The sequence below is a fragment of the Ranitomeya imitator genome, chromosome 1 (genome assembly GCF_032444005.1).
Source record: "Ranitomeya imitator isolate aRanImi1 chromosome 1, aRanImi1.pri, whole genome shotgun sequence".
Classification (NCBI taxonomy): domain Eukaryota; kingdom Metazoa; phylum Chordata; class Amphibia; order Anura; family Dendrobatidae; genus Ranitomeya; species Ranitomeya imitator.
In genome coordinates, this window is record NC_091282.1 from 656,761,250 (window position 1) to 656,785,067 (window position 23,818).

At 43.9% G+C, this 23,818-nt stretch overlaps 1 protein-coding gene across 1 annotated transcript in view; it reads left to right on the forward strand.

Moving 5' to 3' along the window:
* Window positions 1-23,410, forward strand: part of LOC138639633 (coxsackievirus and adenovirus receptor-like) — a 46,303-nt gene extending 22,893 nt beyond the window's left edge. The window contains exons 2-7 of the mRNA XM_069728771.1: window positions 16,826-16,995; window positions 17,089-17,293; window positions 18,508-18,666; window positions 18,943-19,065; window positions 21,916-22,051; window positions 22,379-23,410. Of these exons, the coding sequence (XP_069584872.1) occupies window positions 16,826-16,995; window positions 17,089-17,293; window positions 18,508-18,666; window positions 18,943-19,065; window positions 21,916-22,051; window positions 22,379-22,694 (1,109 nt within the window). The 3' untranslated portion in view covers window positions 22,695-23,410. The remainder of the gene's footprint in view (window positions 1-16,825; window positions 16,996-17,088; window positions 17,294-18,507; window positions 18,667-18,942; window positions 19,066-21,915; window positions 22,052-22,378) is intronic.
* The last annotated feature ends 408 nt before the right edge of the window (window positions 23,411-23,818 follow it).

Here is a 23,818-nt window from a genome sequence, read left to right on the forward strand (position 1 = left end):
TTAAAGCCTTCCTGGGAATCGTGGGATATTACAGGAGGTTCATCCCAAACTTCGCCACAATGGCGGCGCCTCTGACTGACCTGCTAAAAGGGACAAAATCAGTAATGGTTAAGTGGTCCGAAGAAACAGATTCAGCCTTCCAAGAAATGAAAGAGGCTTTATGTAAGCAACCCGTTCTGATGGCCCCAAACTTCAAGAAAGAGTTTATTCTTCAGACAGATGCCTCAGATGTTGGGGTGGGAGCAGTCCTTTCCCAAGAACTACATGGGGAGGAGCATCCTGTTCTCTATCTGAGTAGAAAGCTGTCCTCATCTGAAAAGAACTACTCAATCGTTGAGAAGGAGTGCTTGGCCATAAAATGGGCAGTGGACACATTGCGGTACTATCTGCTGGGACGTAAATTTAGACTGGTATCTGACCATGCCCCGCTTAGGTGGATGAGAGAAACGAAAGGAAGAAATGCTAGAGTCACCCGTTGGTTCTTAGCCCTGCAGGACTTCAGTTTCCATGTGGAACATAGGGCCGGAAAGCTGCACGGTAATGCGGATGCCCTATCGAGAATCCCTTGTTTAGTGGGGGAAAGTGCCAAGCCCCACGGCTTTAGGCAGAGGGGGGAGGTATGTAGCATGGCTAAAGGGTTTGTAGTCGATGGGAGGTATGTGCCACATAAGTGCCTGGTTGCTGTAATGTAGCCCGGAGTATTCCTTTCTTGCACATAATCTTGTATATGTGTTTCAGGACCTGTGGTAATGTCAGACCACATGGCTAATCATGTGATGGGTTACTGGGTGGGGTTAGCTCTTTATAAGACTGGCTAATCCTTTACACAGCAGATATGTGTGGAGGTGAAACCCTCCTGAGTGTGTTACGGCTTCAGGACTGAGCCGGATGAACTGGACACTTGTTTTTCTTTACCTGAACCAAAGGCTATTTGTTTTCTGTTGTTTGCCACATGGTTTATGAAGCAATAAACCCAGTGAACTTTAAAGGAACACGTCTCCTGAGTGTCAGCCGTCGCAGCTGAGTGAGTGAAATCCTTACAATATATACACTGCACAGTACCACTTCTCCTGTCCTGTATACTGGGTGTAATTCTCAGTATCTGTATTATTCTGTATATATACACTGCACAGTACCACTACTCCTGTCCTGTATACTGGGTGTAATTCTCAGTATCTGTATTATTCTGTATATATACACTGCACAGTACCACTACTCCTGTCCTGTATACTGGGTGTAATTCTCAGTATCTGTATTATTCTGTATATATACACTGCACAGTACCACTACTCCTGTCCTGTATACTGGGTGTAATTCTCAGTATCTGTATTATTCTGTATATATACACCGCACAGTACCACTACTCCTGTCCTGTATACTGGGTGTAATTCTCAGTATCTGTATTATTCTGTATATATACACTGCACACTACCACTTCTCCTGTCCTGTATACTGGGTGTAATTCTCAGTATCTATATTATTCTGTATATATACACTGCACAGTACCACTTCTCCTGTCCTGTGTACTGGGTGTAATTCTCATTATCTGTATTATTCTGTATATATACACCGCACAGTACCACTACTCCTGTCCTGTATACTGGGTGTAATTCTCAGTATCTGTATTATTCTGTATATATACACCGCACAGTACCACTACTCCTGTCCTGTATACTGGGTGTAATTCTCAGTATCTGTATTATTCTGTATGTAGACACTGCACAGTAACACTTTTCCTGTCCTGTATACTGGGAGTAATTCTCAGCATCTGTATTATTCTGCATATGTACACTGCACAGTACCACTTCTCCTGTCCTGTATACAGAGTGTAATCCTCAGTATCTGTATTATTCTGTATATAGACACTGCACAGTACCACTTATTCTGTCCTGTATACTGGGTGTAATTCTCAGTACCTGTATTATTCTGTATATATACACTGCACAGTACCACTTCTCCTGTCCTGTATACTGGGTGTAATTCTCAGTATCTGTATTATTCTGTATGTATACACTGCACAGTACCACTTCTCCTGCCCTGTATACTGGGTATAATTCTCAGTATCTGTATTATTCTGTATATATACACTGCACAGTACCACTTCTCCTGTCCTGTATACTGGGTGTAATTCTCAGTATCTGTATTATTCTGTATATATACACTGCACAGTACCAATTCTCCTGTCCTGGATAATTCTCAGTATCTGTATTATTCTGTATATATACATTGCACAGAACCACTTCTCCTGTCCTGTATACTGGGAGTAATTCTCAGTACCTGTATTATTCTGTATATACACACTGCACAGTACCACTTCTCCTGTCCTGTATACTGGGTGTAGTTCTCAGTACCTGTATTATTCTGTATATATACACACTGTACAGTACCACTTCTCCTGTCCTGTATACTGGGTGTAATTCTCAGTATCTGTATTGTTCTGTATATATACACTGCACAGCACCACTTCTCCTGTCCTGTATACCGGGTGTAATTCTCTGTATCTGTATTAATCTGTATATACACTGCACAGTACCACTTCTCCTGTCCTGTACACTGGGTGTAATTCTCAGTATCTGTATTATTCTGTATATACACACTGCACAGTACCACTTCTCCTGTCCTGTGTACTGGGTGTAATTCTCAGTATCTGTATTATTCTGTATATATACACTGCACAGTACCACTTCTCCTGTCCTGTATGCTGGGTGTAATTCTCAGTATCTGTATTATTCTGTATATATACACTGCACAGTACCACTTCTGTCCTGTATACTGGGTGTAATTCTCAGTACCTGTATTATTCTGTATATATACATTGCACAGAACCACTTCTCCTGTCCTGTATACTGGGAGTAATTCTCAGTACCTGTATTATTCTGTATATACACACTGCACAGTACCACTTCTCCTGTCCTGTATACTGGGTGTAATTCTCAGTACCTGTATTATTCTGTATATACACTGCGCAGTACCACTTCTCCTGTCCTGTATACTGGGTGTAATTCTCAGTATCTGTATTATTCTGTATATATACACTGCACAGTACCACTTCTCCTGTCCTGTAAACTGGGTGTAATTCTCAGTATCTGTATTATTCTGTACATATACACTGCACAGTACCACTTCTCCTGTCCTGTATACTGGGTGTAATTCTCAGTATCTGTATTATTCTGTATACACATTGCACAGTACCACTTCTCCTGTCCTGTATACTGGGTGTAATTCTCAGTATCTGTATTATTCTGTATATATACACTGCACAGTACCACTTCTCCTGTCCTGTAAACTGGGTGTAATTCTCAGTATCTTTATTATTCTGTACATATACACTGCACAGTACCACTTCTGTCCTGTATACTGGGTGTAATTCTCAGTACCTGTATTATTCTGTATATATACATTGCACAGTACCACTTCTCCTGTCCTGTAGACTGGGAGAAATTCTCAGTACCTGTATTATTCTGTATATACACACTGCACAGTACCACTTCTCCTGTCCTGTATACTGGGTGTACTTCTCAGTACCTGTATTATTCTGTATATACACTGCGCAGTACCACTTCTCCTGTCCTGTATACTGGGTGTAATTCTCAGAATCTGTATTATTCTGTGTATACACACTGCACAGTACCACTTCTCCTGTCCTGCATACTGGGTGTAATTCTCAGTATCTGTATTATTCTGTATATATACACTGCACAGTACCACTTCTCCTGTCCTGTAAACTGGGTGTAATTCTCAGTATCTGTATTATTCTGTATATACACACTGCACAGTACCACTTCTCCTGTCCTGTATACTGGGTGTAATTCTCAGTATCTGTATTATTCTGTATATATACACTGCACAGTACCACTTCTCCTGTCCTGTATACTGGGTGTAATTCTCAGTATCTGTATTATTCTGTATATACACTGCACAGTACCACTTCTCCTGTCCTGTATACTGGGTGTAATTCTCAGTATCTGTATTATTCTGTATGTATACACTGCACAGTACCACTTCTCCTGTCCTGTATACTGGGTGTAATTCTTAGTATCTGTATTATTCTGTATATATACACTGCACAGTACCACTTCTCCTGTCCTGTATACTGGGTGTAATCCTCAGTATCTATATTATTCTGTATATACACTGCACAGTACCACTTCTCCTGTCCTGTATACTGGGTGTAATTCTCAGTATCTGTATTATTCTGTATATATACATTGCACAGTACCACTTCTCCTGTCCTGTATACTGGGTGTAATTCTCAGTATCTGTATTATTCTGTATATATACACTGCACAGTACCACTTCTCCTGTCCTGTATACTGGGTGTAATTCTCAGTATCTGTATTATTCTGTATATATACTCTGCACAGTACCACTTCTCCTGTCCTGTATACTGGGTGTAATTCTCAGTATCTGTATTATTCTGTATATATACACTGCACAGTACCACTTCTCCTGTCCTGTATACTGGGTGTAATTCTCAGTATCTGTATTATTCTGTATATATACACTGCACAGTACGACTTCTCCTGTCCTGTATACTGGGTGTAATTCTCAGTATCTGTATTATTCTGTATATATACACTGCACAGTCCCACTTCTTCTGTCCTGTGTACTGGGTGTAATTCTCAGTATCTGTATTATTCTGTATATATACACTGCACAGTACCACTTCTCCTGTCCTGTATACTGGGTGTAATTCTCAGTATCTGTATTATTCTGTATATATACATGGCACAGTACCACTTCTTCTGTCCTGTATACTGGGTGTAATTCTCAGTATCTGTATTATTCTGTATATATACACTGCACAGTACCACTTCTCCTGTCCTGTATACTGGGTGTAATTCTCAGTATCTGTATTATTCTGTATATATACACTGCACAGTACCACTTCTCCTGTCCTGTATACTGAGTGTAATTCTCTGTATCTGTATTATTCTGTATATATACACTGCACAGTACCACTTCTCCTGTCGTGTATACTGGGTGTAATTCTCAGTATCTGTATTATTCTGTATATATACACTGCACAGTACCACTTCTCCTGTCCTGTATACTGGGTGTAATTCTCAGTATCTGTATTATTCTGTGTATATACACTGCACAGTACCACTTCTCCTGTCCTGCATACTGGGTGTAATTCTCAGTATCTGTATTATTCTGTATATATACACTGCACAGTACCACTTCTCCTGTCCTGTAAACTGGGTGTAATTCTCAGTATCTGTATTATTCTGTATATATACACTGCACAGTACCACTTCTCCTGCCCTGTATACTGGGTGTAATTCTCAGTATCTGTATTATTCTGTATTTATATACTGCACAGTACCACTTCTCCTGTCCTGCATACTGGGTGTAATTCTCAGTATCTGTATTATTCTGTATATACACTGCACAGTACCACTTCTCCTGTCCTGTATACTGGGTGTAATTCTTAGTATCTGTATTATTCTGTATATATACACTGCACAGTACCACTTCTCCTGTCCTGTATACTGGGTGTAATTCTCAGTATCTGTATTATTCTGTATATATACACTGCACGGTACCACTTCTCCTGTCCTGTATACTGGGTATAATTCTCAGTATCTGTATTATTCTGTATATATACACTGCACAGTACCACTTCTCCTGTCCTGTATACTGGGTGTAATTCTCAGTATCTGTATTATTCTGTATATACAATGCACAGTACCACTTCTCCTGTCCTGTATACTGGGTGTAATTCTCAGTATCTGTATTATTCTGTATATATACACTGTACAGTACGACTTCTCCTGTCCTGTATACTGGGTGTAATTCTCAGTATCTGTATTATTCTGTATATATACACTGCACAGTACCACTTCTTCTGTCCTGTGTACTGGGTGTAATTCTCAGTATCTGTATTATTCTGTATATATACACTGCACAGTACCACTTCTCCTGTCCTGTATACTGGGTGTAATTCTCAGTATCTGTATTATTCTGTATATATACATGGCACAGTACCACTTCTTCTGTCCTGTATACTGGGTGTAATTCTCAGTATCTGTATTATTCTGTATATATACACTGCACAGTACCACTTCTCCTGTCCTGTATACTGGGTGTAATTCTCAGTATCTGTATTATTCTGTATATATACACTGCACAGTACCACTTCTCCTGTCCTGTATACTGAGTGTTATTCTCAGTATCTGTATTATTCTGTATATATACACTGCACAGTACCACTTCTCCTGTCCTGTATACTGGGTGTAATTCTCAATATCTGTATTATTCTGTATATATACACTGCACAGTACCACTTCTCCTGTCCTGTATACTGGGTGTAATTCTCAGTATCTGTATTATTCTGTATATATACACTGCACAGTACCACTTCTTCTGTCCTGTATACTGGGTGTAATTCTCAGTATCTGTATTATTCTGTATATATACACTGCACAGTACCACTTCTCCTGTCCTGTATACTGGGTGTAATTCTCAGTATCTGTATTATTCTGTATATACACACTGCACAGTACCACTTCTCCTGTCCTGTATACTGGGTGTAATTCTCAGTATCCGTATTATTCTGTATATATACACTGCACAGTACCACTTCTCCTGTCCTGTATACTGGGTGTAATTCTCAGTATCTGTATTATTCTGTATATATACACTGCACAGTACCACTTCTTCTGTCCTGTATACTGTGTGTAATTCTCAGTATCTGTATTATTCTGTATATATACACTGCACAGTACCACTTCTCCTGTCCTGTATACTGGGTGTAATTCTCAGTATCTGTATTATTCTGTATATATACACTGCACAGTACCACTTCTCCTGTCCTGTATACTGGGTGTAATTCTCAGTATCTGTATTATTCTGTATGTATACACTGCACAGTACCATTTCTCCTGTCCTGTATACTGGGTGTAATTCTCAGTATCTGTATTATTCTGTATATATACACTGCACAGTACCACTTCTTCTGTCCTGTATACTGGGTGTAATTCTCAGTATCTGTATTATTCTGTATATATACACTGCACAGTACCACTTCTCCTGTCCTGTATACTGGGTGTAATTCTCAGTATCTGTATTATTCTGTATATATACACTGCACAGTACCACTTCTCCTGTCCTGTATACTGGGTGTAATTCTCAGTATCTGTATTATTCTGTATATATAAACTGCACAGTACCACTTCTCCTGTCCTGTATACTGGGTGTAATTCTCAATATCTGTATTATTCTGTATATATACACTGCACAGTACCACTTCTCCTGTCCTGTATACTGGGTGTAATTCTCAGTATCTGTATTATTCTGTATATATACACTGCACAGTACCACTTCTTCTGTCCTGTATACTGTGTGTAATTCTCAGTATCTGTATTATTCTGTATATATACACTGCACAGTACCACTTCTCCTGTCCTGTATACTGGGTGTAATTCTCAATATCTGTATTATTCTGTATATATACACTGCACAGTACCACTTCTCCTGTCCTGTATACTGGGTGTAATTCTCAGTATCTGTATTATTCTGTATATATACACTGCACAGTACCACTTCTTCTGTCCTGTATACTGTGTGTAATTCTCAGTATCTGTATTATTCTGTATATATACACTGCACAGTACCACTTCTCCTGTCCTGTATACTGGGTGTAATTCTCAGTATCTGTATTATTCTGTATATATACACTGCACAGTACCACTTCTCCTGTCCTGTATACTGGGTGTAATTCTCAGTATCTGTATTATTCTGTATATATACACTGCACAGTACCACTTCTCCTGTCCTGTATGCTGGGTGTAATTCTCAGTATCTCTATTATTCTGTATATATACACTGCACAGTACCACTTCTCCTGTCCTGTATACTGGGTGTAATTCTCAGTATCTGTATTATTCTGTATATATACACTGCACAGTACCACATCTCCTGTCCTGTATACTGGGTGTAATTCTCAGTATCTGTATTATTCTGTATATATACACTGCACAGTACCACTTCTTCTGTCCTGTATACTGGGTGTAAGTCTCAGTGTCTCAGTACCACTTCTACTCACCTTCCTCTCAGGTTTATCACCATCCTCCTTGTTTTTCCTAACATCTCATAAGGTGCCAGTGGCCTCTGGCACTGTTTAGGTTGTAACATTGATATTACACGGGAAATGAAATCATAGATGAGATACGTCATATGTGGTGACATCTCTCCTGCTACATTTATGAATTATGGCACAACATAAAAATTGGTTTCACCATAAATAATTCCTAATTGATAACAAGTTTAAACTTGCACTCTCTACAGATAATTTGCTTATCTGGTACTGTTCCTGATTATCGTATCTCATACTCCAGTCATCTTCCAGGTTCCATTTAGAATTCTAGTTGCCCTTTCCGTAGAAAAAACAAATCCACCGTTCTTTTGCTGCGTCCTCGGAAGCGATGTATTTACATGTACACTGTGGTGGCGCCAGTGGAAGTGAGATCATTAGCAAATGAGCACACGTGCGGATGTATGAGAAGTAAACAAAGATGAGGAATGATCAACGTGAGATGGGGATCAAGGTATTCACATGCCTGGCACAGATGCCAGGTGAAACCACACAGGAGCTGGAATGCCAGCTGATAGCTCCAATTACAATAGTTTCCATGGTCGTCACCCACTTTCCAAGGCTCATAGTTGCCAACTCTATTGGAGCGTCCTGGAGGCTTCAGGATAAAGGGTTGACCTCCTGGAGTCTCGTAAATGTTGACAAATCTCCTGGCAGCAGTGGAAACCTCCAGATGGGGGCTGGAACAAAGCGCAGCTGGGAGGAGGCCCCCCATGACTGCTTTGAGCCGGGCGGTCTTTTTAAATAATGCTACGGCTGGGGATAGGAGAATGGAAAGGGGGGGGAGGGGTTTAGAAGGGGGAGGTAGTAGGGAAAGTGCGGGAAAACCGCCATTCCCTACCTTAATCCAGAGGAAGGAAGACGTGCAGGATGGCGTCGGCGGATTCAATGATGTCCCAGCTGAGAGAGATGGCCAGGTCCAGGAGAGGGGGCTGGCTTGAGGCCCAGCTGGCCTCCATCATCGGTGCTGCAGGAGGATCCGGGCAGAGCTCACGGGGCAGGAGGACCAGGCCCCCAGAGAGACTATCCCCCGAAGTCCCGGCGCGTGGCAGGCGCAGGCTCCGGAGCCCCTCCAGGGACCCTGCGGGCGGTGAGTCCGGCGGCGCTGCCCCCTCCGTTCGCTCCCGCGCCGGCAGGAATCCAAGTGCCCGGTCTGCAGGCGCCGGGAGTCGGGCCCAGGACACCGCCGCTGCTGCCGGGAGCGCCGGACCGGAAGTGCGGCCTGCGCGATCCAGGCAGAGCGCAGCCGCAGCTTCCCCAGCTCCTGTCAGGTCTCCTGCTCCCAGGGGACGTGCGGCCGCCGCTCCACCGGCTTCTCCTGCTGTGCCGGTGTCCAGAGGGAGAGCGGCCGCCGCTCCCCCTGCCCCCTGCAGATCCACAGCGCCCAGGGGGCGCGCAGCGGCAGGAAGAGGAAGAGCAGAGCTGCCAGGAGGAACAGCACAGCCAGGCAGAGTGGCACAGCCAGGAGGAGCAGCGCGGCTAGGAAGAGCAGCACGGCCAGGAAGAGCAGCAGCAGCAGCCAGTAATCCGGACCCTTTACCGGCGGCAGGCACCCACAGCCCATCACCTCCCAGGGTGCCTGCTGGGATGACCACGAGGAGTACACAGGCGGCGGACGGTCAGCGGTCGGGGGATCTTATACGTCCCGCTTGTAACGAACGGCGCAGCGGAGGGAGAGATGCAGGCAGCAGTGTCGAGCTGCCTGCTCGGGAGCGAAGAATGTTACACGACCGGGCAGGCTCGCCCGGGTTGGAACGCGGGGATCGGTCGCGGTCGCCCAGGAGATCTCCGGAACATAGAGCAGCGTTTACCCGTTACCCATCGGACGGTGGGGTGGCGGGGGATACTGACGGCGGACGGAGGAGTGGATCGGTACAGCAGCTACAGCACGCTCGGGTCCCCCCTGGTGACGAGGAGGCCAGGGGCGCGGGCCTGGGGCAGAGAGGGCTAGCGGCGCAGCAGTTCCAGCACGCTCGGGTCCCCCCTGGTGACGAGGAGGCCAGGGGCGCGGGCCCAGGGCATCGACGCAGTGAGGAGGTGTCAGAGTCCAGCGGTGATCGTCAAGGGAGGTCGGAGCGACAGGGATCCGGAGGTCCGGCTGGCGGGGACACAGCACCCGCGCAGCGTTGTGAGTATGAGTCTATGTCTGGTTTGTCGCCCGCAGGGGCCGGGTTGCAGGAAGTTAGGGGAGGTCGGGTGGCGGTGTGTGAGGAACGGCAGAGGAGTGGGCCGATTGTGGCAGAGGTGCCAGGTATGCAGGACTTATTGCAGGGTATGTCACAAATTTTGCGTAGATTGGAGGGGGGGTCAGCAACTGGGGTTGCCGCATCGCCGGTGGAGGCGTGGTTGGCCGGGCGAGGGGTGGTACCCCCGTCGGGAAGTGGGTTGGTAAGCCCTAGTCGGGTATTGGAGGTGGCATCGGCAGGTGTATCGGTTTCGGTTCAGACAGAGAAGGAGAAAGGCGATACGGTTAAATTAGATGACAGAGCGAAAGGGGAAGTTTATGTGTGCTTTGAAGGGCCGTTGGGAGCGCATTTAAAAAAGGAGGTGAAGGAGAAGATTTGGAGAGACGAGTATGTGGAAATTTTTTCCCTGCTTCCGTTGGAGAAGTTTAACTTAGATAAAGGGAAAAAAGACGATAGCAAAAAGGAGGAGGAAGAAAAGCGGAGGTGGCGGTTAATTCCGCAGACATTTGCGAATTGGTTACAGGCATTCGCAATATTGGCGAGCGTAGTGGGGGAGAAAGCGCCCGAGAATTGCTCGGGTTTGTTTTGTTATCTGGACTCGATTGGGGAGGCGCATCGTACATACGGCGGTCAGACGTGGCTGCGGTATGATGAGCAGTTTAGGCAGAGGAAGGCGGTGAGGCCGGAAATTAGGTGGGACCAGAAGGATATAGGTCTTTGGCTGAAGGTTATGGCCCCAGCTAGACATGGGCAGTCCTTTCATGGGTCCGGGGGTGGTGGCAGCCAGCAGGCGGGACACGGAAGCAGTAGTCAGGGTGCACAGGGAGCAAAGGAGAAGTCTGGAACCTGCTGGCAGTTTAATGACGGGCAGTGTAAATACGGTAACACCTGTAAATTTAAGCACGTGTGTTCCCACTGTAATGGAAGTTCACACGGGGCTTCAAAGTGTTTCAGGAAGGGGAAAGGAAAGCCAGTTGTGGGTGCCGGTCAAGGGGGAGAGCCCGGTGAGGCTTCACGAGATGGCCCCCTTTCTAAATAGGTACCCTGATCAGGTGAAGGCAGGTATTATTTTTAATGGTTTTGCGGATGGTTTTAGGATTCCTCCTCCGAGTCACGAGGTTCCTTTTTCGATTAAGAATTTGCGGTCGGCAATGTTGCATGCCGAAGTGGTTGATGTTAAACTCAAGAAAGAAGTGGAGTTGGGAAGGATGTCTGGGCCGTTTTTGAACCCGCCGACTGAGGGTATGGTGGTTTCCCCTTTGGGGGTGGTGCCTAAGAAAGAGCCGAATAAATTTCGGTTGATTCAACATTTGTCGTATCCAAAGGGTCGGTCGGTAAATGATGGCATCGCCCAGGAACTGTGCTCTGTCGAGTATACATCATTCGATGCAGCGGTACAGTGGGTGAGAAGGCATGGCCCGGGGGCGCTGTTGGCAAAGACGGATATTGAATCGGCCTTCCGGTTGCTTCCGGTGCATCCGGACAGTGTTCCGTTGTTAGGTTGCTTTTGGAATGGTGGTTATTATTTGGACAGATGTTTGCCAATGGGTTGCGCCATTTCTTGTTCATTGTTTGAGACATTTAGTACTTTTCTGGAGTGGGTGGTTAGGGACGTGGCGGGAGTTCAGTCGGTTATCCATTATTTGGATGATTTTTTGTTTATTGGGCCGCCTGATTCCGCAGTGTGTCGTAATACGTTAACGGCTATGTTTTGGGTAGCAGAACTTTTTGGAGTCCCATTAGCGGCGGATAAGACGGAAGGTCCCACCACAGTGTTGAGTTTTTTGGGAATTTTAATTGACTCCGAGAGAATGGAGTGTCGGTTGCCGGAGGATAAGTTGGCCATGCTGCAGCAGGAGGTTGATAGAGCTAGAAGGAGGAGGAAGCTGACTTTGAAAGAGTTGCAGTCTCTCTTGGGTAGATTGAATTTTGCATGTCGGATCATACCCATGGGCAGGATATTTTGTCGCAGGTTGTCGGTCGCAACAGCAGGTGTGAAAGAGCCGCATCATTTTGTTCGCCTGAGCAAGGAACACAAAGACGACTTGCTAGTGTGGCAACGTTTCTTGTGCAATTACAACGGGCGGTCGTTGATTCAGCAGGAGGTCTTAACAAACTTTGATTGCGAGATTTATACGGATGCAGCCGGTTCGGCTGGTTACGGGGCCTATTGCGGTGGTCATTGGTGTGCCGGACGGTGGCCGGGCCAGTGGAGGGAGTTGGGCCTTACAAAAAATCTGGTTTTGCTGGAATTGTTTCCCATCGTGGTGGCGGTTTCCATTTGGGGTGAAATGTTTGCTAACAGGAGGATTCGTTTTCATTGCGACAACATGAGCGTCGTGTCGGTGATGAACAGTTTATCGGCCTCATCCCCCCCGGTGGTTAAGTTGGTGAGGGAGTTGGTTTTCCGGTGCTTGGAGCTGAACGCTTGTATTTCGGCTGTGCATGTGCCGGGTGTGCAGAACTCAATAGCCGATGCATTGTCTCGTTTCCAGTGGGACCGTTTTCGGGAATTGGCGCCGGACGCGGAGATCTCGGGAGAGGAATGCCCTTCGCATCTTTGGAGCGTGATTATGGACGAGCGGGCCGGTTGATTCGGGAGTCTGTGACGAGTCAAACCTGGGCGTCATACGAAGCCTCTTGGAGGGTATGGCAAAGTTGGGTGTTGGTGTGGGGCCAGTTGGTGTCTGACGAAGATAGGATGTTGGCGGTGTTATTCTTGATCGGTAAGGCGGCCGAGGAAGGTTGGTCGATTTCGAAGGTAAACAAATTTGTTGCTGGATTGGCTTTTGCTTTTAAGTTGCAGGGGTTGGTGGACGCGACTAAGCATTTTTTGGTCAGACAAGCACTTAGGGGTTTTAGGAGAGGCAATCAGTCGATTGACCGTCGCCGCCCCATTTCGTTTAGCCTTTTGGAACGGTTGGGCGGAGTTTTGGAGATTATTTGTGGTTCGAGTTTTGAGTTGGCGTTATTTCGTCTCGCTTTTTCATTAGCATTTTTTGGGGCATTGCGTGTTGGAGAGCTGGTGTCGAGTTCCAGAGTTCGGGCAGGGGGTTTGTTGGCGGAGGATGTGGAAGTTTGGACGGGGGGTATCGTTTTTTGGATTCGGCGTTCAAAGACTGACCAAATGGGGAGAGGAAAGCGTGTGGTGCTGGGGAGGGTTAACGGGTCTCTGATGTGCCCTAGAGGTTGTCTGGAAGCATACTGGCAGTTATGGTCAGGCAGATCTGGCCCTTTGTTGTGTCACGTAGATGGGTCCTTTTTGTCACGCTTTCAGTTCATTGCGGTGTTAAGAAGGGGCTTGCGGGAGTTGGGCCTTTCTCCGGATTTGTTTGGGTCGCATTCATTTCGTATCGGGGCGGCATGAGAAGCAGATAGTTTGGGTTTGGGCGCGGAAGACATTTGTAGAATTGGCAGGTGGACTTCCAATCGTTACTTAAGTTACGTCCGTCATTAATTTAGTGGGTGATTATGATTTTGTATTTGACCCAAGTGTTTTTTCTTCATGCATCTTGTTGCAGGTGTGTCCCCTTACTTAGCCTGGATCTTCAGACATTCGTTCGTTCATTGGGGGGCGCTGCGGGCCGAGGTCAGGCCGGACGGTAGGCAACTGGGGTTTAGTAGGCGTCAAGTTGTCATTCGGTGGTTGGGATATAGGGGGATGGTATGGAGTAGGGACCTTTCTGAATTTTCTAAGGCGGTTCGTTTAGATAGACAACCTGACATTTTAATTGTGCATTTGGGGGGGAACGACTTGGGTGTGCGGCCTGTCAGGGAGTTGATTAGGGACATACGGTTCGATTTGTTGAGGTTGCAGGTATCATTTCCTGGGGTGTTGATTGTATGGTCAGATATTGTGCCTAGGCAACGGTGGAGGGGGGCTAGATCTTTGAAGGGTATTAATAGGGCTAGGGTCAAGTTGAATAGGGCAATAGCGGGTTTTGTTTCCAGGAACGGGGGGATTAGTGTGAGACATTTTGAATTGGAGTCAGGGCTTGGTAACTATTGGTTGGAGGACGGAGTCCACTTAAACGCGATTGGGATTGATTTGTGGACTTTAGCATTGCAAGAGGGAGTTGAACGGGCGTTGGTGGCGTTGGGGCACTCACGAGCCTGAGGTGGTCAGGGCTGTTCGTGTGTGGTGGGGGGGCGGGGGTTCTTGGAGTTGACGCTGATTGGTTGGGGGAAGGAATTGGAGCATAATTGCAGGCAATTTAAAATGTGGTGGGGTTGGATCTGGCATTTTGGTATGGGCTCTGGACGGGGTTTTACCCTGGGAGCTGTCGGTGGTTTTTTCTCTTCCCGGAACGGGATGTACGGTGCCCTCGAGCTGGTTTTCACGGCTGAGGGTAATATGGTGGTCGATCTTCTCTTGTGGGGTTTTTGCCAGATCTTTTTAGCTCCAAGAACCCTCCCCTCGAATTTATACTGTTGTATTTATGTTTATGTTAATTTTGTTAATAAAAGTTGGCCGCTGTGGCCAAAATATCCAAAAGAATAATTGGTTATGTTTTTATTTAAGGAAAAGGTTCGGTCGGTGGGCAGTCTTGGTGGTTAGGTTACATACGTAGGAAAAGACCGTACTCGGCATATGCGGTCAAGATGGGGGCTGGAACAAAGCGCAGCTGGGAGGAGGCCCCCCATGACTGCTTTGAGCCGGGCGGTCTTTTTAAATAATGCTACGGCTGGGGATAGGAGAATGGAAAGGGGGGGGAGGGGTTTAGAAGGGGGAGGTAGTAGGGAAAGTGCGGGAAAACCGCCATTCCCTACCTTAATCCAGAGGAAGGAAGACCCACCCACCCTCCCTTGTTGGCTTGTGCTTGGGGGTTTTTTAATGAGGGGGGGGGGGAATTGTTGGGCAGAGTTTATATATTGATTTGGCGAGGGAAGTTATATATCTGTTAAAAGATAAAAAAAAAAAAAAAAAAAAAAGAAGGCATTTTGGGGTTTGGGATTACACTTTGTATGCGGGTGTTTGGTCATTATTTGCATTTTATTCGTTTATTGTCACAGTGGCAGTGGGGGGGCGGGGGTTCTTGGAGTTGACGCTGATTGGTTGGGGGAAGGAATTGGAGCATAATTGCAGGCAATTTAAAATGTGGTGGGGTTGGATCTGGCATTTTGGTATGGGCTCTGGACGGGGTTTTACCCTGGGAGCTGTCGGTGGTTTTTTCTCTTCCCGGAACGGGATGTACGGTGCCCTCGAGCTGGTTTTCACGGCTGAGGGTAATATGGTGGTCGATCTTCTCTTGTGGGGTTTTTGCCAGATCTTTTTAGCTCCAAGAACCCTCCCCTCGAATTTATACTGTTGTATTTATGTTTATGTTAATTTTGTTAATAAAAGTTGGCCGCTGTGGCCAAAATATCCAAAAGAATAATTGGTTATGTTTTTATTTAAGGAAAAGGTTTGGTCGGTGGGCAGTCTTGGTGGTTAGGTTACATACGTAGGAAAAGACCGTACTCGGCATATGCGGTCATGGAAAGCAGAGCTCCTGGGATATGTATTTTTTGCTGGCATGCCCTGTCATCAGATGGAGCCCTTGCATCCAAACACACTTTAGGGAAAAGGGAAGTCAGGCATGGCAGGAATGTTACCTAAAAGGGGGGTGTAGAATATATCAAATACATTTTCCCCATCATTGTACCCCCAAAAAAGCATAATTATGCCAATTATGCCAAAACTTTGGTACATCAAATTAGCCTTTTTGGTCCCTGTTGCCCCTAGCTGTAAAAGCTTGAGTGGCAGCATAACCTGTGGAAGCATTGATGGTGTCTATGACAGTTGTCACCTGGCTTGTCATAATTTCAAGTTTTTTTGTGTAAGATCACAATTATCTCGGGGGACCAATATTTTTATTTTTATCCAATGGGCACACCTTACAGAAACCAGTGTTCAGTGGTAGGTGTTGTCCCAATGACGTCCTCCTCTCACTGTAGGGTGTGTGTGACAAGAAATACTGATCATGTTGGGCTTGAACGAGTGCGTGCAATACGACAAATTCCTGTGCTAATGTTCATCGCATGTAAGGACACCTCTCCTAGAAGATCCGACAAGACAGTGATGCTGGATGATTTCCACCTGTCATTGTCGTGGGACTTTTCTATGACGCCATCATGTCACTGTGAATTTGTCTCATGAAAAAAAGCCGAAAAAACTGTTGCTGGAGCTGATACCAAGATTTTCATGTCCTTACAGAAAAGCTCCAGATCCAGATTGAACTGATGCTGATCCTATACCAGGCTCGGTGGATGTCCTTGTTATGGTGGCACTGTTATGGCGCAATTTGGCATCTGAAAATGAGTCAACTTCTGACTCATAGTGGTTGATTTGAATATTGCAAGGAATAACCCCATACTATAAAGAGTTTCTGCAAATATCAGCTATCACTAGAGTTTCTGCAATAATTCACCCTCAGTGGTGAATTATTAATGTTACCGCAGTAGTGTCCTCCTTGTTTAAATACTACACATCTGTCTTTTAAAGTATTGTAATGATTGAGAGGTTTTGAATATTTGTTTTTGTGTTTTTTTTACTAAATAGCATTACTGGGTGCCATTACTATACAAGAGTCAAGTACTGAGACCATTCTCCTACCTAAAGGAGACAGCGTGACACTGGGCTGTACTTATGTCACAGACCCCTCAGAAACTGGAGCTTTGGATATTGAGTGGTCGCAGATGAACCCGGACAGCACAGGACTGGATAAAGTGGTGAGTATCTTTATAACTATTAACCAATAGATTATAGTTTCTTGATGGTATGAGAATCTCCGTTCTGTTGACACGTATTTACTTCTCCACCAGATTCTTACCTACATGGACAATGTTGTGGTGTCAAAAGGTCCTCCGGGTCTCATGAATAGACTGACTTTTAAAAATGCGAATCCTAGTCAGGGCGATGCCTCTATCACAATCACCTATCTGGAAGTTGGAGACTCTGGGACCTTCCAATGCAAGGTGAAGAAGAACCCTGGGGTGGCCTCAAGGAAAGTTACATTAGTTATCCAAGGTAAAATACAGTGTGCGAGATGTGTACAAGAGTTGCCGGACAGTCTTAGTCAACAATCTTCTACTCTTACATACACATGTTTACATTACTTGGTTTTTTTAACACTTTCTTGTCTTCTCATAGAAGCTCCACCTAACTTTTTAGAAATTGATCATGGTGGTCCATTTGTAAAGGCGTCAATCTGTACGCAAAAAATAACCTTCAACACAGCAATCTGTAACTGAATGCAAGCAACTATACAATTTGGCACGATAATCCTTACTGCTTTAGGACTATTTAGTTGGTACATCAGTTGCCCACTAAACATTGTAGAGAAATAAGGTTCAAGAAAAATTTTAACACAAAATTGGTTATCTGAATTTAACCAATAACCGAATATGACACCATAATCCTTACTGATACAGCACAGTTTAGTAGTCGGTACACCAGGTGCCCACTGAATATTGTGGAGGAAAATGGATCAGGGAACATTTTTTTTACAACAATAGTAGTACAGTAGTACAGTAGTAGTACAGCACACGAGGTGCCTTCAGAACATTGTGGGTGGAAATGTTTCAGGGAAAACTTCAACACAACATCCTTAAATTTATGCAACCAATAGTAAAATATGGCACAATATTCCTTACTTGTACAGCACAGTTTAGTTTTGGTACACTAGGTGCCCACTGAACATTTGGAAGCTTCTTAGCAGACACATATGTCTGACAGCTCTGCTGACTTTTCCACTCTCAGACTGATCTATGTGACCTCTGATTTTTGGAAGACCAAGCAGAAACCTTGATTATTTTGAGTTTTGAGATCAGTGCTCCATTTCTGCAGATTTAGGATATTTTTTAGATAGATTACGAGGTTAAGATTCCACTTTCCTTGGTCCTTCTCTATGTCTATGATCCTTTGTCACTTGATTATTTCTCTTGTCTTCGTTCAGTGTTTGTTACCATACTTTCATCTGATCAGGCTCCCATGATGAACACCACAATTAAAAAAAAATGCAGCTTGCAATACACATCCCACTTCTTCCTGTTTTCCAAATGTCTTTTCTGAGAACTGTCTCTTCTATAAGTTATGCAGTGTTCAATCTATGGTATCATGCCAACCAATGATGGTGCCTCTGTGTAAAAGCCGTAACTCTTGCCCTGACTATTCTCACAACACATAATTTCTTGAGCATCTGAAATGGTGTAATTGATGGACTCTTTTCTATATTCCTTCAGAGGTCCCCTCAAATCCTCGTTGTTTTATCGAAGGTGATCATAGCAAGGGAAGTGATGCTATTTTGAAGTGCAAACCAAGTGAAGGAACCCCACCCCTGACTTACAAATGGGAGAAGATTGCTGGGTCCTCTAACCCAGCCACCCCGGTTCTGAACATGGGTAGGTCACAGAGTTGATTGGTGATAATGTGAAACCCTCTAGTGGAAGTAGGTCTAACCTTTAATCAATAGTGCAGATCCTAATTGGGTCTAGATCAATGGAGTGATATATTAAAAAAATCTATACAGTTACATTATACAGCTGTCACATTAGCAGTCCTATCATTCTTTGCTCATTATTTGTAGCTGTAGTTATATAACATTCTTTGAATTTTGTATAAAGTCATCCGCTTATTCTGGCTTTTCTAATGTGAGATATATTTGTGTTTCCATCCAGCTCCTGTGACCGGAGATTTACTAATCAAGAATATCTCTGAGGTGTATGCAGGAGTATACCAATGTACGGTGGGAAACAAGGTGGGAAGCGGACAATGTGTGGTTGACTTAACTATAACCGCAGGTGAGAAAAAAACAGAACATACCCAGTTGCATGATATTGGTTAAAATCTCGTACATAAGGGGCACAGGAGTTATTTATGGGATCAAATAATCAAAAATTGGCATGTGCATATGTAGACACCCCTTTTACTATGAAGCCCCTAAAAGTTTCCTTCATAATTAACTTCATAAGTCCCATACTTAGTAAACGGAAGTCCCCATGTGTGCAACCTAAGTGTCACATGTCTGTCAGCATACACACTTTTTCTGAAAGGCTGCAACACCATTAACCATGAGGCACCACTCACCAAAAACACCATGAATAACAAGATCTCCAAACAAGTCCGGGACAAAGTTGTTGAGAAGTACAATTCAAATGGAAAGAAAATTATACCACAACAAAGAGAGGCTGCCAAAAGAGGGCCGCCCACTATGACTCTCACCCCAGGCAAGGAGGGCGTTAATCAGAGAGGCAGCACAGAGACCAAAGGAAAATCTTTTGGCCACCAAAGTAAATGCTATTTATGGTGACAAACCCTCACAGCTCATCACCCCAAGAACACCATTCCCACAGTTAAACAAGGTGGTGGCAGCATCATGATGTGGGGATGTTTTTGGCAGCAGGGACAGGGAAAATAGTCCCAGCTGTTGGGAAGATCAATGGTGCAAAATACAGGGATATTCTTGAGCAAAATCTGATTCAGTCTGTTCGTGAGTTTAGACTGAAATGGAGGTTCACCTTCCTACAAGAAAATGTCCAAAAGAATACTGTTAAAGCAACACTCAAGTGGTTTAATAGGAAGCGTGTAAATGTTTTGGAGTGGCCGAGTCAAAGCCCAGACCTTAATACAATTGAAAATCTGTGGTCAGACTTGAAGATTGCTGTTCATCAGAGGAAACCATCGAACTTGAAGGAGCTGGAGCAGTTTCGCCTTGAGGAATGGGCAAAATTCCCAGTTTCCAGATGTGGAAAGCTCATAGAGACTAATCCAAAGCGATTTGCAGCAGTAATTGTGCAAAAGAAGGCTCTACAAAGTACTGTCTTTAGTAATATTCTTGTACATAGAAGCAGTATTATAGTAGTTATATTTGTGTACATAGAGGCAGTATTAGGTCTCCTTTTCACTTGCGAGAAATACGTCCGAGTCTCGCATGTTAAATCCAAGCTCTGGCGTTGGCAGGCACTTGGGAGCGGAGCGTGCAGCTCCATGTATTGCTATGCAGCCGCACGCTCCGCTCTGGAGTGCCGGTGCCAGAACTTGGTTTTAACATGCGAGACTCGGCAGTATTTTTCGCAAGTGAAAAGGAGCCCTAATAGTAGTTATATTCGTGTACATGGGGAGCAGTATTATAGTAGTTATATTCTTGTACATAGGAGCAATATTATAGTAGCTATATTCTTGTACATAGGAGTACAGCAACCGATGCAAAGCAATGGATAAACAGGGAACCCAGGCAAGGAAATAGGTGAAAAAATATTTATATTTATTGGTTATAATGCAATGTGGCAAACATTCCACAAAATGAAAAAAAAAAAAAAAAAATTATATATATATATATATATATATATATATATATATATATATATATATATAAACAATGCGCACGTATGCTGGCCCAGATATAAAAAGTATGCCAAGATTATGTCCATAAACGATTATTTAGTAACCCATAAAGGTCAATATATATAATAATATATAATATAATACTGAAACCCATATGCTGTGTATAAAAGAGGACACAAAAGAGAATAGTAAAACCAAAAACACTCAGTTTGAAAAAAAATCGCAGTAATCCGCAAGTGCTAGTAAAAGATGTAAAAAACAGGGTATTTGGTTGATACGTTTTTTGCAAAAAATGTATACTAAGCTGCTCTACCAAACTTCACGGTATACCCATATCAGAGCAGTCCTAACTAATGTATGCAATCCCTATCTGATGTATTTAAAAACCTGATCTTCTGTATATTACCTGTGTGAACAGGGTTCAGAGAGGAAGAATCCATGTGTGCATACAGAGTTGAACAGCTTTTGTGCAGATAGCCCAAGAGGAGTGGTGGATACCTCCCCAGTCTTGTAGACAAAAGAGAACAATTATGGAATATAATTGTGTATAAAAGAGGTGATGCAACAAAATAAATAAAAAAGTAGACAAATAATGATATATATATTAATGTGAGGACAGTGTATACATCCTCAAAAAGGTACAGAGTGAGAAACAGCAAAGCACTAATATAAATACAATGTGAAGGACCAACGTTCCCTAATATAATTCAACACTCTCTCTGAAAGCCATAAAGTGAAAAAAGTGCACCTTAAAAACAAGTGAAATTGCAAAGTATAATGGGTAAAAAAAATGAAAGATGGTATACCTTTAAGGGGTTAATAGGTCCAGTACACACGCGCCCCGACGCGCATTTCGGAACATGTCCTTCCCTAGCAACCAGGCAACCCCCACATGTACTTATGCTGGCTAACAGATGTAAATCATTCAGCTGCGACAAGAAAAACTAAATCTCCGAGCACTAAAAAATACTCGGAGGACCCCCGAGCATGCTCGAGAAATCTCAAGTAACGAGTATATTCGCTCATCACTAATAGGGGGCAGTATTATAGCAGTTATATTCTTGTACATAGAAGGCAGTTTTATAGTAGTTAAATTCTTGTATATAAGTGACTGAAGTATAGTATTTATTTTTGTGTACAGGTGGTTATCCTCCAAGAATTATATTTGTGCACAGACTCTACTGGTTTATTATTATGAGTTCATGTATTACGTTTAAAAAATTCTTCATTCCAATGTGATTGGACATATATTTGTGGCTGACCCGTATATGTCATACGTTTGTGTCTCTTCTTCTTTCTCTGGTCAGGTAACCGTACAGGGATCATTATTGGAGCAGTGTTTGGTGCTTTGCTCCTCTTGCTGTTACTTCTCCTCCTCATATGGTGTCTGATCTGTTGCTGCAACAAGAGACGCTACGAGAAAGAGTTGGCCAATGACATAAGGTGATAACTTCCTTATTGACCACAAGATGGCATTATAATTCTGTTCAATGTTTTACACAACTGCCCAAGTTCTAGCAAGCAAGTTATGCCTGGGTTAATCGAACGTCAAAGAAATGAGATTTCTAGGAATATACTATGACCGACAAGTGTACAGCTTATCTTAGATAATAGAAACACAAGTAACGTTAGAAACGTTGGCCCCGGTTGGATTTGAACCCTTGTCCATAGTGCTGCTTTGATGTTTTCATTGTGAATCAGAACTGATTAATTGGCTCATCAGTTTACTAATATTTGAACCCTCTTGTCTGATCTTATTCTCTTCTGTAGAGAGGATGTTGCTGCTCCTCCAAGTAACTCCAACAGCCGTGCCAGCAGTATCCGGACTGCTGCTGGCTACCGACCGCACCACATCAGCTACTCCCTTCGACGGGACTACAATGCGGCACCAAGAGATGAACCTTCTGCTCCTTCCTTGATCGGCAGTGATGTCTCAAAAGTCAAATTCGAGAGCCCGGTTCCTACTCCTGAACCAGTCTTCCTTGTTCCAGAACTAAATCATAAACATAACCCATATAATATCCAGAGAGTCGGAGGCATACCAGTGATGGTGCCGGCACAGTCTCGAGAGGGTTTCATCGTTTGAGTTCTTCGGGAGAACTTTATCTTAAAAACATGAACTTCACCTTTATATCGAAAGGGATCTGTAGATCTAAGGACATGTAACACTGTAATATCTCCTTTGTATATATGTATAAAAGTCCAGAAAAGAGACAGGTCTCCATAGTGTCTTGGTTAGGGCCACCTCATATGCCCATCTAGGTGTGAACTTGGCACATCTTCTTCCTCTTCTTGTAGGAAAGTGTAACAATCACCATGAATCCACTTTTTTTCCTCAATGTTACGATGTCTGAGGAGGAGTCCTGTGCAATTTACCAGTGCAGATGAGGAATGGTGGCCTGGGACATTTCACCTCCATGGATAAGATCTCAAGGGCTGAACTTCTTGGTCAGAGATGCAACTTTAAACATCTGAGTCCCAAAGTGAAATCGGTAACATGAGCCATTGATGATACTGGTGTATAGCAGATACCAAAGTCTGGGAGTGACTCCGCCCTTTAAGACTACACCCCTGCTCTCAACAATAGGGTCCTGCTACTTTTCCTAAGATATCAACAAGACAATAAACATTTCTACATTGAGTGTCCTATGAACTGTCCCGAGACCTACACCATGATCCAATACTTTGTGCTGATAACTATGGAGATAAGAGATTTTATTCTTACCTCAGTTGGAATTGGAGAATTTATAAATTGTGTGATTGATTTTACTTTTGCTAATATAAAAAAGCTAATGATAGAGACTGAGGAACTGATGTCCTGTATAGACAAAGTCTGGGAAATCCAGGAACATGTTTCCATTGCAAAGTGCACATGTGTTGGGGCAGTGAAACTATTTTCATGGCAACCTGCATTATACTGAAGAGCTGCACTCACAATTCCACTGGTACAGTCACTGTGTACATATATTACATTACTGATCCTGAGTTACATTCTGTATTATACTCCAGAGCTGCACTCACTATTCTGTTGGTGCACTCACTGTGTACATACATTACATTACTGATCCTGAGTTACATCCTGTATTATACTCCAGAGCTGCACTCACTATTCTGCTGGTGCAGTCACTGTGTACATACATTACATTACTGACCCTGTACTGATCCTGAGTTACATCTTGTATTATACCCCAGAGCTGCACTCACTACTCT